Here is a 13,252-nt window from a genome sequence, read left to right as displayed (position 1 = left end):
AGGCTCCAGCACCCCCGCGACCCTCGTAAGGATAAGCGGTAGAAAATGAATGAATGAATGAATTAGACTGTGAAAAAATGTGATAGGATGAGTGGACAATGTACCAACAACAAAATGGCGACAGTTGACTGTAGCGCATGTATAGTGTATATTTATATTCAAATAGACTGTAGCGCATGAATAGTGTATGTGTATATTCAAATAGACTGTAGTGTATGTGTAGTTTATGTATATATTTAAATAGACTGTAGCGCATGTGTAGTACACATGTATATTGAAACTCACCAGAGCCCATGACTGCACAAATGAGGATCATGGAGTTATATTTAATTTCAGGCGCACTTCTATCATCGGACAAAAGCTTGTGAAGAACCGCTACGAGGTCCGCTCCCACAAAGTCCTTCTCAGCTGCAACTACAAAACATCAACAATCACATATACTGTATACAAACACAGATACTGTATGTACTGTATTTCATTATTAGTCATTTTATCCTACCCAAATCTAGTGCGGCAATGAGGCCCAGTGCCACCAGTGCTTCGTTCTGCATGATCATGTGCTCACTGGTTGCCATGGTGACCAGGTGCTTGACTCCGCCTGCCTGGATGACCGTCCTGACCACTTCCTGAAGGCAGACGTCCAAGTAAAGTAGAGCAAGTGAAGATGTGGAAAGTGGAGCTTGGTGATTGTGTGATAAACTTGGGGTTGATGGCGATGAGTCACTCAGTGTCTACCTTCTTTTTCTCCACTTCACTTTGTAAGCTGCTGGAACACAATGACCTAACATGGAGCCAAAGTAAACTAATCTCCTCCATCCAACCCTGTCTTCTGCATCTATCTATCTCACACCAACATCATGTCCTCCTTCACTACATCCATAAACCTCCTCTTTGGTCTTCCTCTACGCCTCCTACCTGGTAGCATCCTTCTACCAATATATTCACCATCTCTCCTCTGGACATGTCCCAACCATCTCAGTCTGGCCTCCTGACTTTATCTCCAAGGCCTCTAACATGTAATGTCCCTCTGATGTACTTGTCCCTGATCCTATCCATCCTGGTCACTCCCGATGAGAACCTCAGCATCCTCATCTCTGCTACTTCCAGTTCTGCTTCCTGTCTTTTCTTCAGTGGCACTGACTCTAGACCAGTGATTCCCAAAATGTGGGCCGTGGTGGTACTGCAGGTGGGCCATGAGAGGTCATTGAAAATATGACTAATTTTTGCAAATATTATTTTTACATTATTTTATATTTATTGCACAATTAAAAAATATTTATAGGCCTAATTAATAACCTATTGAGTGTTATTGACCTGTCACAATATTTTAGGAACCTTATACAGTTTATGATTGAACGTAGCTCTCTGATCATCATGTCAGTCTTGAATGCAGTTATGAAAAGTATGACACTTAATTCTGTCTTGTGTGTACCCCTGCTTTCATTTCAATCCTGAATCTTAATAATAATAATAATTATTATTATTAATAATATTATTATTATCTCCAAGGCCTCGAACATGTAATGTCCTCTGATGTACTCCTTCCTGATCCTATCCATCCTGGCCATTCCCGATGAGAGTGTAATAATATTATTACACTCTATTATTACACATAATTATTAATAAAATTATTATTAATAATAACAATAATAATATATATTTTTTATTATTAAGTTAATTGCTCTGAGAACGAGCATTTCGTCTATGTACTGTTTATAGGACAAAGGTGGGCCGCAGACATTTTTTAGATTTTCAAGTGGGCCCTGAGTTGGTAAAGTTTGGAACCCCTGCTCTCAACCAAACAACATGGTTGGTCTCACCACAGTTTTGTATACCTTTCCTTTCCTTTTAGCTGGAACTCTTCTATCACACATCATGCCTGACACTTTTCTCCACCCGTTCCATCCTGCCTGCACATGCTTCTTCACATCTTTTTCACAATCTCCATTGTTCTGGACTGTTGACCCCAAATACGTCAAATATCTCTTCTCCCTGTAACCTCACTCTTCCACTTGGGTCCCTCCCATTCACACACATATACTCCGTCTTGCTGCGGCTAATCTTCATTCCTCTCCTTTCCAGGGCAAACCTCCACTCTTCTAGCAGCTCCTCCACCTGTTCCTTATTCTCACTACAAATCCCAACATCATAGTCCATGGAGATTCTTGTCTAAGCTCATCTGTCAGCCTGTCCATCACCATAGCAAACAAGAAGGGGCTCAGAGCTGATCCCTGATGCAGTTCCACCTCCACCTTGAACTCTTCTGTCACACCTCCAGCACATCTTACCACCGTCTTACAGTCCTCATACATGTCCTGCACCACTTGAACATACTTCTCTGTCACCCCACACAATGTCAGGGGTGTACTCAATTTTGTGAGGGGATTCATCGGATTCAGGGATTCATGGGGCCAGGGTACCCCTTTCCCATATATTTGATGTTTGGCTTGGCTAAGCGGGACAACCAAGAGATACTGGATAACCGCTTATGAAAGCTTCAAAGTTCAGGCCTGTGGAAGTACACATTCAACTCCATTCGACAATACCACTACAACATCAAGGACTGGTGAACAGGAAGATCTGGAAAAGACACACATGATCTGCATTTGGCTACACTAACAATACAAAGCCAAGACCACAATCATCAGCAAGACTACAATGCAGTACAAAGGATTGCTGTCCGCCGCTGGTGGCTTACCTTGGACTTGCTATGTCGAATAAGAGCAGAAAGAAGCCGATTGGACTCTCCCATCACGCCAGCATGATCTTTAGCTTCACACCACTCCACCAGACGCTCCACCAGCTTCACGTTGGTGCCCAGCTGGTCCGCTGCCTCCACTAGTAGCCAGAAGAAGTCACATTTAGCACACAGGCTTTGATTTCTTTGTCAGTTGCATCACAATTTCTACCTTGTGTATCGATGAGCATACGTAAAGTGCCCAAGAGTTTAAACTGGACCGGCGGCATCTCGGACTGCAAGAACTTCAACACCACGTCGGCCACGCCGGCGGACAGCATCTTAGATTTGTTCACCACTAAAAGTGGATACACACACACGTAAAAAGGCTAGTGGTGTGGCTCCATGGCTCATTTCGGCCATATTGGATACATAGAGTACAGTTGGATGTACCAGGTATGGCCAGATTCCGTAGGGCGCTTAGAGCTGCGTGTTGAACTGTAACATTGCCTTCCACAATATGGCGATCCAGCAGTTCTAGAAGCTTCTGCACGATGCCAGTGTCCACCATATGGATGCAATTACCATCTGTGGAACATAAACACAGCAGGTCAAAAGGAGGTCAAATAGCTAGCATATCAGCGGGAATGTAAAGCCAAATCTTACCGTTGCGGGCAAAATTAGCAATAGCAAGAGCGCCAGCGAGCTGCAGCTGGTGGTTATGAGACGGTATCCAGGAGAGAACTCTCTGGAAAACACTCCCTTTTCCACCCTCGAACAGCTTCTGCATGGACTCATCTGGACAAGACAGTCAAATGACATGATGGTGCCAAGGACGCCTCGTGTGGACACGATGCACCGCCTTACCTCCCAGCAGCAGGAGCACCATGAGGTCTGAGGCGGTTTTCAGCTGGGCCACGTCCTCCTCCCGGTCTCCATCCACAGTTTGGGCCACCACCTCGAGGAGACACTCCACCAAGCCTGCCTCCACCAGCTGCAACTTGATCACATCTGGACAGGATAGGACAGCATTCATAGCAACAATAACAATCACAGTAATAACCACAATAATTACCGTTTTCTGCCAGAGGAGCCAACACCTCAAAAATCATTTCTTTCTTCTCATGCTCTGTTTGCTTCTGGAAGAGACGAACCAGCTCTTCTGCAATGTTGGTGGATGCAAACTGCTCTTTGCTCGACTCTGAAGACACAAACCAAAGATGTGTCTGTTAAAACCATACTAACAAAACTGTGTGTGTTAATTATCAGTCAATGACAACACAACTGAACGCTAAATGCAGTTTTTAAATTAAGCTTTTTATTATTAAGGGAGAAAAAAAGCCAAAGCTACATGACACTGCGTGAAAACCTGATTGCCCCCCCCCCTCCATTAAAACATAACACAGCTGAGATTAATTGAGATCTATCAGTGTGGAAAAGGTTATAAAGCCATTTCTAAAGCGTTGGGACTCCAGCCAACCACAGAGAGAGCCGTTATCCACAAATGGCCAAAACATGGAACAGTGGTGAACCTTCCCAGGAGTGGCCGGCCAACTAAAATGACCCCAAGAGTGCAGACACGACTCATCCGAGAGGTCACAAAAGACCCCACAACAACATCCAAAGAAGTGCAGGCCTCACTTGCCTCAGTTAAGGTCAGTGTTCATGACTCCAGCATAAGAAAGACACTGGGCAAAAACGGCCTGCATGGCAGAGTTCCAAGACCAAAACCACTGCTTAACAAAAAGAACATTAAGGCTGGTCTCCATTTTGCCAGAAAACATCTTGATGATCTCCAAGACCTCTGGGAAAATACTCTGTGGTCTGACCAGACAAAAGTTGAATTTTTTAAAGGGTGTGTGTCCCATTACATCAGGCGTAAAAGTCATTTAAAACATAATAGCAAGAGAAAATATGGTGGTGGTAGTGTGATGGTCTGAGGCTGTTTTGCTGCTTCAGGACCTGGAAGATTTGCTGTGATAAACCTGCTGAAGGAGAATGTCCGGCCATCTGTTGGTGACCTCAAGCTGAAAGCAACTTGGGTTGTGCAGCAGGACAATCCAAAACACACCAGAAAGTCCACCTTTGAATGTGGCTGAAGAAAAACCAAATGAAGACTTTGGAGCGGTCCAATCCAAGTCCTGAGCTGAATCCTATTGAGATGCTGTGGCATGAACTTCAAAAGGCTTCATGCTCGAATGTGCCTTTTTTAAAAAAATTCTTCTACTAAATAATGTTTGTATAAATAAAGAAATTATGTTAAATACAACTGGATCAAATTCATTTCAAATAGTATAATAATAATAAATGTATGATAATTGCCCCTTACATAATAAAAACAAAAAGACCAAATAATGAACGCTAATGACTCACCAAGCTCGGCTAAGTTCCCAAAGGCGATGAGACACATTTCGGTCAGGGCAGTGTTGTGAGAATGGACGCCAAGGAGCTTCACCAGGGTGGGAATGACACCCATGCTGATCAGCTGAGCTTGTAAGGAATCTAAAGTCAAAAGAATAATTCCAGATGAAACAACGGCAACGATTATAGGGAGCGGTTTTCTAGTTGTTAGCATGAGCGTAAGCATTTGACTGCTAGGATATTAGGAGCACCTGGAAAAGAAAGGAAACACGCTGGTAAGTCAAATAAAACCACCACAAAACACTAATTCATAATCAGATATTGCTTTCTCAATAAAGAATCCATTTTGGTGAGAAGTCATTCAAAATTAGTCAACTTTATCTAAAACTATATTTTAGGACTAAGTCATGAAATGTTTACATTCAACACATAGCGTATTTTAAAAAAGACGATATGTGAGTGGGCATTTGACTTCATATATCATGTTATAATATTTTCATATTGATTAACGTAACAAATGCAGTATATGAATGCATATTTAGTTTATACTATGACTTCAGGGCTTTTTACTTCAAAGGATCATCATAAAAACATATTGGGGCTAAGCTTTATTTGCTTAAAAAAGGTCCCTCGGTGTTAATTGACAGCTCCAGCAAAGGGAAAGCTGAAAAATAGGAAAGCATGGCAAAAAAAACAGCCAAAAACACACCCGTGTGTCTGTGAAATAATAGAAAGTTTTAGCGTGTATGAGGAGAAAGTAGCCCGCTGATGAGTTCTATCACATTAGGTGACGGCCATCATTACCATTATCATTGCTATAGTTCGTCAGCATGCCACAAAAGACTGTCAAGAGCTTCTCGTTTGCCACGTGGGTATTTTGGGAGAGGGTTTTAATGTGTTCAGCTACTATTTGAGCCCCTCCTGCCAGGTCAACCGCGATCCTGCCCTCATCTGCAAAACAAAAGAGGCCGGGACACAAATCAAGCACAAAGAAAAGGAGGGAAAATAAGAATGTGGGAAAAATAACCATGATATTTGACGGTATCAAACACAAATAATGCATGTACAAATCTGTCATGTTAAGTACATGTAAGGAAGCTCTGATGCTACAAGAAGGAATGTTTCAAAGTACACATCAAATAAGACGAAATATTCCAGCCTTGTTCAGACATAATGGGCTCTAATTTCGTGGCGCAGCGCATGGCGCACCACTGTGTGCAGCTAATTTGGTAATTTGGTAGACTGGGCTGCGCCAACATGGGCGTGGCAGCGCACCAGGGGAGGTGTCCCCATTTTCAGCTTGGCACAGTGACAATTTCGAAGCAAAGCAGTGCGCCAAAGGTGCGCCGAAAGCTTGCCAGCTCTGACCTGGTTTATTCTTGGCGCAGGCGAAAGCGCACCCTGCGCAGTGATAAATTCGCTGACAACGGGTGCGCGAGCAACCACTATGTAATGTGAGCTCTACCAGCATGTACATTTTTGTATTCATTGACCCATCACATCTGATGTCAGATCAAAGATGTCACGCTTGGTGGGAACTCAACCTGACAGCAGCTGACAGTATGATGCCAACCGAAGCCGGCTCTACACTGGGGCAGGAGGGTGCAATGTCCCCCGAAATAAATGGCTTTCCCTGCCATCATAACCCCCCCAAAATCATCTCTGTGCTTAATGCTTTTTATACCCCAGATCATCCCTCCCTGCCCTCCTCTCAATAACCATCCAATAACTGTTAGTATGCAAATGAGCCAACACGCAGCGCAGACTTTATGGAAACAAAGAAGGTGAGCCATTAGACATCTAGTAATTAACAACAACTAAAACCAAATAATAATATAAAGCTGGTTGTGTTAAACCCTGCATGTCTTCTCTCCTCCCTCTTTGACACTTGTGCTTGTGGGAGGGACAGAGGTGAGGGTGTGAACAGCACAACTCATGAAAATTGCAAAGTGCGTTGGCCACGCACCTTCCCTGTGCCACGCCTGGTCTATGAAATTAAACCCCAATACATCAAATCCCATGTGGATTCCTCTGACCAGCAAGCTTTCCAACACCACAACCCAACAGCTGGCACTGAAACCTCCATAAGCAGGCAGCAATTTGACTTTAAAGTGCATGCACTCAAATCACACCTAAACCTTAAGGAAAAAAACCTTATAACTTCATCCAAATTGAAGACAGACATGCCATTCTTGGCCCACGTTGAGATCTCCGCTACGATCATGCAATTTCAACGCCTGCTCAGCACGCTCAGCACAAAAATGGGGCAACTTCCTCAAATGTGCAGAGAGCCGATTGAAAGATATTACAAATAATTGTATAATAAATAAATAAAATGTAATTTAAAATTAGATTGAGGGGAAGTTATAATATATGGAAATAAATAACTCGTCAGAATATTACAAGAAGGAAGTAGAAATAGGGAAAAAAAAACCAACAACAGCTGTACATTTATGAGATTAAGTCAAAATATTAGAGGGAAAAAAATCACACTCTGAGATTAAAAGTCAAATTGTATGAGACTAATCTCCTAATGTTATGAGATAAAATCTTCATTTTAGTCACATTAGTCACATGAAATATTGAAGGAAAAAGACATTTGGAAAAAAAATGTGTGATATTACAAGAAATAAACAAAACAATGACTAAAGTTGAAAAAAACAAGGTCAGCATGAATAGAAAAAACAGCTGTAATTTTACAAGAATAAAAGCAAAATATTAAGAAAAAAAAATAGCGAGAAAAAAGGTAAGAAATCTATGTGAATTAACCCATAATACTGTATTACGAGGAAAAAATTTTACTTAAGTCGCATAGTGTTCAAATATTAAGGAAAAATGTGTTTTTGTAAGGCGTGTCATAAAAAACATAAAAACCTGAAAGTTGGAATTTTTGGAAAATTTGGTTGGGGAAAAATTTATAATATTTGGGAATAAAGCCAAATCTTATCTGTCTTACAGACACGCCCATATAAGAAAGTCCCCTCTGTGACATCACAAAGGGACAGTTTTGCTACGCCTTTTGAGCGTTTTGAGCCATCCCAAACTTCTTTCAGGGTTCACTTCCAAATGCGCAAACCTCATGATCTGAAACGTTGGTTTAACACGATGGTTTAACACCAGAATATTCAACATTTTAACTACATTTATAGGTTAGAAAAGTGGACAAAGTATCATAGGTCCCCTTTGACAAACAACCATTCCCACCCACATTCATACCTATGGACAATTTGGAGTGACCAATGAAGCTAACATGTTTTTGGGAGGAAACCAAGTACCCGGAGAAAACCTGTTTATTTAATTTTTTATATGTGCCCTGTGATTGGCTGGCCACCAGTCCAGGGTGTACCCCACCTCTCGCCCAAAGACAGCTGGGATAGGCTCCAGCAACCCCCCACACTAGTGAGGATAAGCGGCATAGAAGATGGATGGATGAAAATAATAAGACATAACTGGTAATACTGTGTTATGAGAAAAAATCAGGTCATTTTAGTAGCATAATGTTGAAATTGTAGGAAACATATGCTTTACTATATTATATAAGCCAAAATATTATAAAAACCTAGGATTATTTAGGAAGAAAGTTGAAATGCAACAGCAAGTATTCATCACCAAGTGGCCCTGGCTTGTTGGTATCATCTCGTGCAGCAGCAGATACACCTTATAACACGCACGGGTGATTTCCTGGGCTTCGTATAAGTGAGGGCCGATTAGAACGATAAAATCCACGTCACGGAACATCTATCTGAATACATAGTCTAGTCAGCTTCTCTCGGCTTCTGATTGGACAATATGCGCATGACAACCGGTGAATATGTTTTTATGTGGAGAGACTTTTTTTTTTAACAAATGTGCATGATTAACAATATCTGATTAAAACTGCGACACAAAAACGGTCTGCATGCACACATAAAAGCACACCATGGCGGTCAGTTGTCAGGCGGTGTTGTTGCAACAATACCAAACCCTACTTACGACTATCGTAACAGATGTTGCCAAGGGCTCGTCCTGTCTGAAGCAGAACCTCTTGATCGGTGGAGTTTAGCAGTTCAATGAGAGGCGGGATGAGGCCAGCTTCCACGCAGGGACTCCGCATGAATTCTACGGAAGAAAAACCAGGCTAGCAGTTAAAGAAAAACTGGACATTTTGGGGAGGAGGGATTTGGTCCATCATCTACACTCCTTATGTGAGACGTGAACATACACGTCTTTCTCCAATATGTAGCCTTACCTTTGGCTAGTGTCCTGAGGCACAGTGAGCCAGTGTGTGGTGAAGCTAGCCGGTGTGGTGTGGCGAGAACGTCGTTCCTGGGCGTTACAATGTCAAAATAATAAAGTCTAAGGTTCGGAACGGGTCCTTCGTCTTGATGACGCCTTTGTACAAAGACGCTGAACAAAATCGCTTGCTGCAGTGGAGGTTTATGATGCTAAGCTTTGACAATGGGACCCAACCGAGACAGCAAACAGACGCTTGGCATGGCAGAAGGCGTGCAGCAGTGCATGGAAAAGTGGTAATGCCAGTGGAAATCTTGGAAGAAAGTGGGGGTGTCATCATTTTCATGTCTCACATAAGGATGGTGGATGATGGGCAGCAGTCCCACTAAAGTACAGTTCTCCTTTGAAAGGTCTTTGTTATAAAACTGACATGTCAGCAATAAAATTCTTACCGTTTTTTGCCATCTCTGCAATGATGTTAGCGACTTTTGGGGTGCAGGATGACTGCGGGGAAAGCAGGGTGGGCAGCAGAGGAAGGACCCCCATTTCCTGGATCTTCACGCTTGCCTCTGTGCCTGGAGAGAACACTGTCATCGTTACTCGGACCAGGTTCGTGTTAATCAGTGCAAGAAAATGGGAAAAAAAAGGTACTATTGTTGATGAGGGCTTTGAGCAGGCAGTCCAGGCAGCTCTCTACGCTGTCTGACGTGCTGTCCGTCGATGAAAGTTTCAGCTTCTCCAGGACGTCACTCAGGTTATCTGGAACACCAAAAACAGAAAAGCATAGCTGACGGTGACAAAGAACACTGACATTATATTGAATGCACCTTACATACGGTACACGCCCCTAGAGGGCAGTGTATACTAATATTTTTTACCTACACCAAGCACATTTCTTGTGTAAATCATAACATGGGGGGGGGGCAGTTGGCTTTTCTAGTTGGGAAAGAAATCGACTAAAATAGTCATCCAGAAAATAATTAAATACTTTTTCAAAACATAAAATGGCTAAATAAGTTGAATGAAGAAACCTACAGCCTCAATAAAATGCTGTGTATGCGGACGTGGCATCTGTAAAGCTGAAGGTAGAGTTTAAAACGCTAGCTGCAAAACACTGACAACATATTGATGAACATCTCTTGAAATACACCCAATGACAGAGAGTACACCCATTTTTCAAAAGTACACCAAAATGGCAATTTTAAAGAATGCACACACACACAGTTCAGTTCAAAAGCAACAAATATTTGTATCAATGTGAAAATTATGCTTGAAATGTATCTTTTCACGAAAAACTTTTCTAGTCAGGAACTGATATTTTCCTGAAACTTACCAATGTTATACTGCTGATTACTAAAGAACAGAAAAAGGTAAAAACAAAGCTTTTTTCCTAATGAAAGACAGGAGTCGAGTCTTTAATTTGGTAGATCCCATGTTTATATTCTGCGTGCAATTTGACTGAAAGATCAATCAAAATGACCTAAAATGGCCGCTACTGGAGGGGTTGTCTTTTGAAAAAAATGACTGGGATTGAATGTAATGTAATTTTTTAAACATCATAAAACGCCCATCCTTGTTAGCAGGTTATAAACTAGCTTACAAAATGTCAAGCTATGTCAAGTTACGTCGCCCGTCGATGTCATCAGCGCAGACCTCATAGCATCTCTGTGTGGCGTTTGCATGTTCTTGTGGTATTTCTCCGGGTACTCCTCCCCTTTTCCGAAAACATGCTAGGTTAATTAGCCACTCCAAATTGTCCTTTGGTATGAATGTGGGTGGGAATGGTTCTTTGTCTATATGTGCCCTGTGATTGGCTGCCCATTAACCTAGCATGTTTTTGGAATGTGGGAGGAAACCGGGGTACCTGGAGAAAACCCACACATGCACGGGGAGAACATGCAAACTCCACACAGAGATGGCCGAGGGTGGAATTGAGCTCGGGTCTCCTAGCTTTGAGGCCTGCCTGCTAACCACTCATCCGCCGTGCAACCCTTCAACATATATATGGTATATGATAAAACAGGAACAGATGAATTGGATTTACATTATTTCTTATGGGGAAATGGATTTGGTTAACATCCGTTTCAGTTGGATCTTCTGGGAGGAATTCATGTGCTAACCAAGGTTCCTGTACTGTACTTCCTTTAAAAGGAATGATTGAAAGAACATGCACACATTTGTCAGGGAATGGTATGCTATCTGCAGAAGAACAGGCATGACAGAATAAAATAAATACACGGGAGGCTAACTAGTTAGCTGGGCAGCTTGCTGTGCTTATAGCCATAGATGTCCCTGCAGGCATCTCTGTGCGCAATGTGGTGCAAACAAAGACCCACATTACGTTTGAGACAATACAACAACAGAAAACGTTCCCAATACTAACATGCAAATTATTATATCTATTATATTAGGTATTATGTTTGTTAATATTGACTCCTACTTTGCAGAAATTCACTTATCATGTTAATTCCGCTTATCTGGAATCAATTAATGGCAATAAACGAGAGATGACTGTGTAGCTAGGCAAGATTGGTACCAGGCATTCAGTGCTTTGAGCACCCTATAAACCTTCCAATCCTACCTACCTCGGTGTTCCCGTCATCACTTGTTTGGGACGTGTGGTTGTTGTCATCGGAGTCCAAGCAGAAGCAGTAGTTATTCTACATTTCATCTAAGTTAAGATAGGAGCATCATTCTGGAAATGTACTATGTCCTGATGCTGCAGTCTAAGCATCATGGGAACTGTAGTTCTTTTAGTGTAAAGGTAAAGCTAATCTACTGTATTCTGCAAGCAGTAAATCCCACTGTGACACTGGCACAATACATTGCAAGCGAAATGGAAGCGCTAATTCTGATGTATAGCAAAAAATCCTGGAGAAGAATGTCCGGCCATCTGTTGGTGACCTCAAGCTGAAAGCAACTTGGATTGTGCAGCAGGAATCACGATGCAATCACACTATGTATCGAAAATATATAAAAAACATAAAAATGCCTCTCTTTCCCGGAACAGACACCTGGCACTCTCTGCAGTTGAGTAAATAAACAGTAAGCATCATTTCAAATGGTTTCTTACAGGGCAAGCGATGTGTCAGCATAAATAAATAACCAAGAATGCGTTAGCAAGAAGAAGCAACAGGACGGGGCTGCTTGCTTGCAGCTTGTGTTGCATAACAGCTGTAATTTAAAGATGGAGTGCCATCTGCACCATCAACACCACCGAGGCGGCGGCTGCCATTTCAGAGGATGGCACCTCCATTAAACATTAAAATAATAAATAAGAAAAATAACCACAATTACGACAATAATTACGATAATAGGAAGACGAGAAACGCAAGGAGGGATTGCTACCCCACCCTGTGTATGCAGATGCACTAAACACATCACTAAAAGCACTTTATAGTAGAGATACCGTGACAGGAAATGAATTATTGCAGCTTTATTTAGGTTTAATCAATTTGTTATTTAATTCAACACAGCAGCAGGTAATTGTTTGAACGATCCGTAGACTGCCAACGCCGAATGAATGGAAAAACATGCTAAGCTAGCTAGCATGGTCGACTCACCCATCTCGACAGGATGCTTGCACCAGGGAATAGACGGCAGTGGGGGCGGTGAAGCTCTCCAGGGCGGTTGTTCAGGAAGAAGGTCTCTAAAGGCGAGAGAGCAGAGCTTCACTCCGCTCGGATCGGATCTGATCGGATCGACTCGGCACGCCCCTCGGAACGAACGATAAAGTTAGCCGCTGAGTTCGCTAGCCAAGCCTGTTAGCGTCCACTGCTATCAGCTGTCTCGAATACTTCCTGTAAAAAAAATTAAAGCACCCGCTACGTAAAAGTGTATTTAATACCCGAGACGCCTTCTCCTTTCCACATAAATGATAAATATTCTTCTTAAACAATATGAGCCTATTTAATGGTTTGCCCGGTGAGGTATTGCATGGGGGCGCTGGCTTTTCGAACGCGTATCAAACACTTTTCCTGCTTCTACGATCCCGGCCACGCC

General features: G+C 42.3%; 1 protein-coding gene across 2 annotated transcripts in view; it reads right to left on the bottom strand.

Annotated features, from left to right (window-relative positions):
- rap1gds1 (RAP1, GTP-GDP dissociation stimulator 1) overlaps window positions 1–13,252 on the bottom strand; it is a 15,718-nt gene extending 2,466 nt beyond the window's left edge. The window contains exons 1-14 of one of the 2 annotated variants that reach the window (XM_058066982.2): window positions 12,814–13,252; window positions 9,902–10,009; window positions 9,703–9,825; window positions 9,011–9,136; window positions 5,843–5,989; window positions 5,051–5,179; window positions 3,753–3,878; window positions 3,545–3,688; window positions 3,344–3,475; window positions 3,131–3,265; window positions 2,910–3,035; window positions 2,699–2,838; window positions 500–626; window positions 286–414 (exon numbers count right to left, since the gene is read on the bottom strand). In XM_058066982.2, coding sequence (XP_057922965.1) covers window positions 286–414; window positions 500–626; window positions 2,699–2,838; window positions 2,910–3,035; window positions 3,131–3,265; window positions 3,344–3,475; window positions 3,545–3,688; window positions 3,753–3,878; window positions 5,051–5,179; window positions 5,843–5,989; window positions 9,011–9,136; window positions 9,703–9,825; window positions 9,902–10,009; window positions 12,814–12,817 — 1,696 coding nt within the window. In that variant the 5' untranslated portion in view covers window positions 12,818–13,252. The remainder of the gene's footprint in view (window positions 1–285; window positions 415–499; window positions 627–2,698; window positions 2,839–2,909; window positions 3,036–3,130; window positions 3,266–3,343; window positions 3,476–3,544; window positions 3,689–3,752; window positions 3,879–5,050; window positions 5,180–5,842; window positions 5,990–9,010; window positions 9,137–9,702; window positions 9,826–9,901; window positions 10,010–12,813) is intronic. The other variant, XM_058066983.2, reaches the window with a different exon arrangement.

This window comes from Doryrhamphus excisus, linkage group LG2 (genome assembly GCF_037039965.1).
Source record: "Doryrhamphus excisus strain RoL-2023G ecotype Guam linkage group LG2, RoL_Dexc_Guam_v1.1, whole genome shotgun sequence".
In the NCBI taxonomy this organism is placed as follows: Eukaryota; Metazoa; Chordata; class Actinopteri; order Syngnathiformes; family Syngnathidae; genus Doryrhamphus; species Doryrhamphus excisus.
The sequence above is the reverse complement of the archived record's forward strand: the minus strand, read 5'-3'. Positions and strand labels throughout refer to the sequence as shown.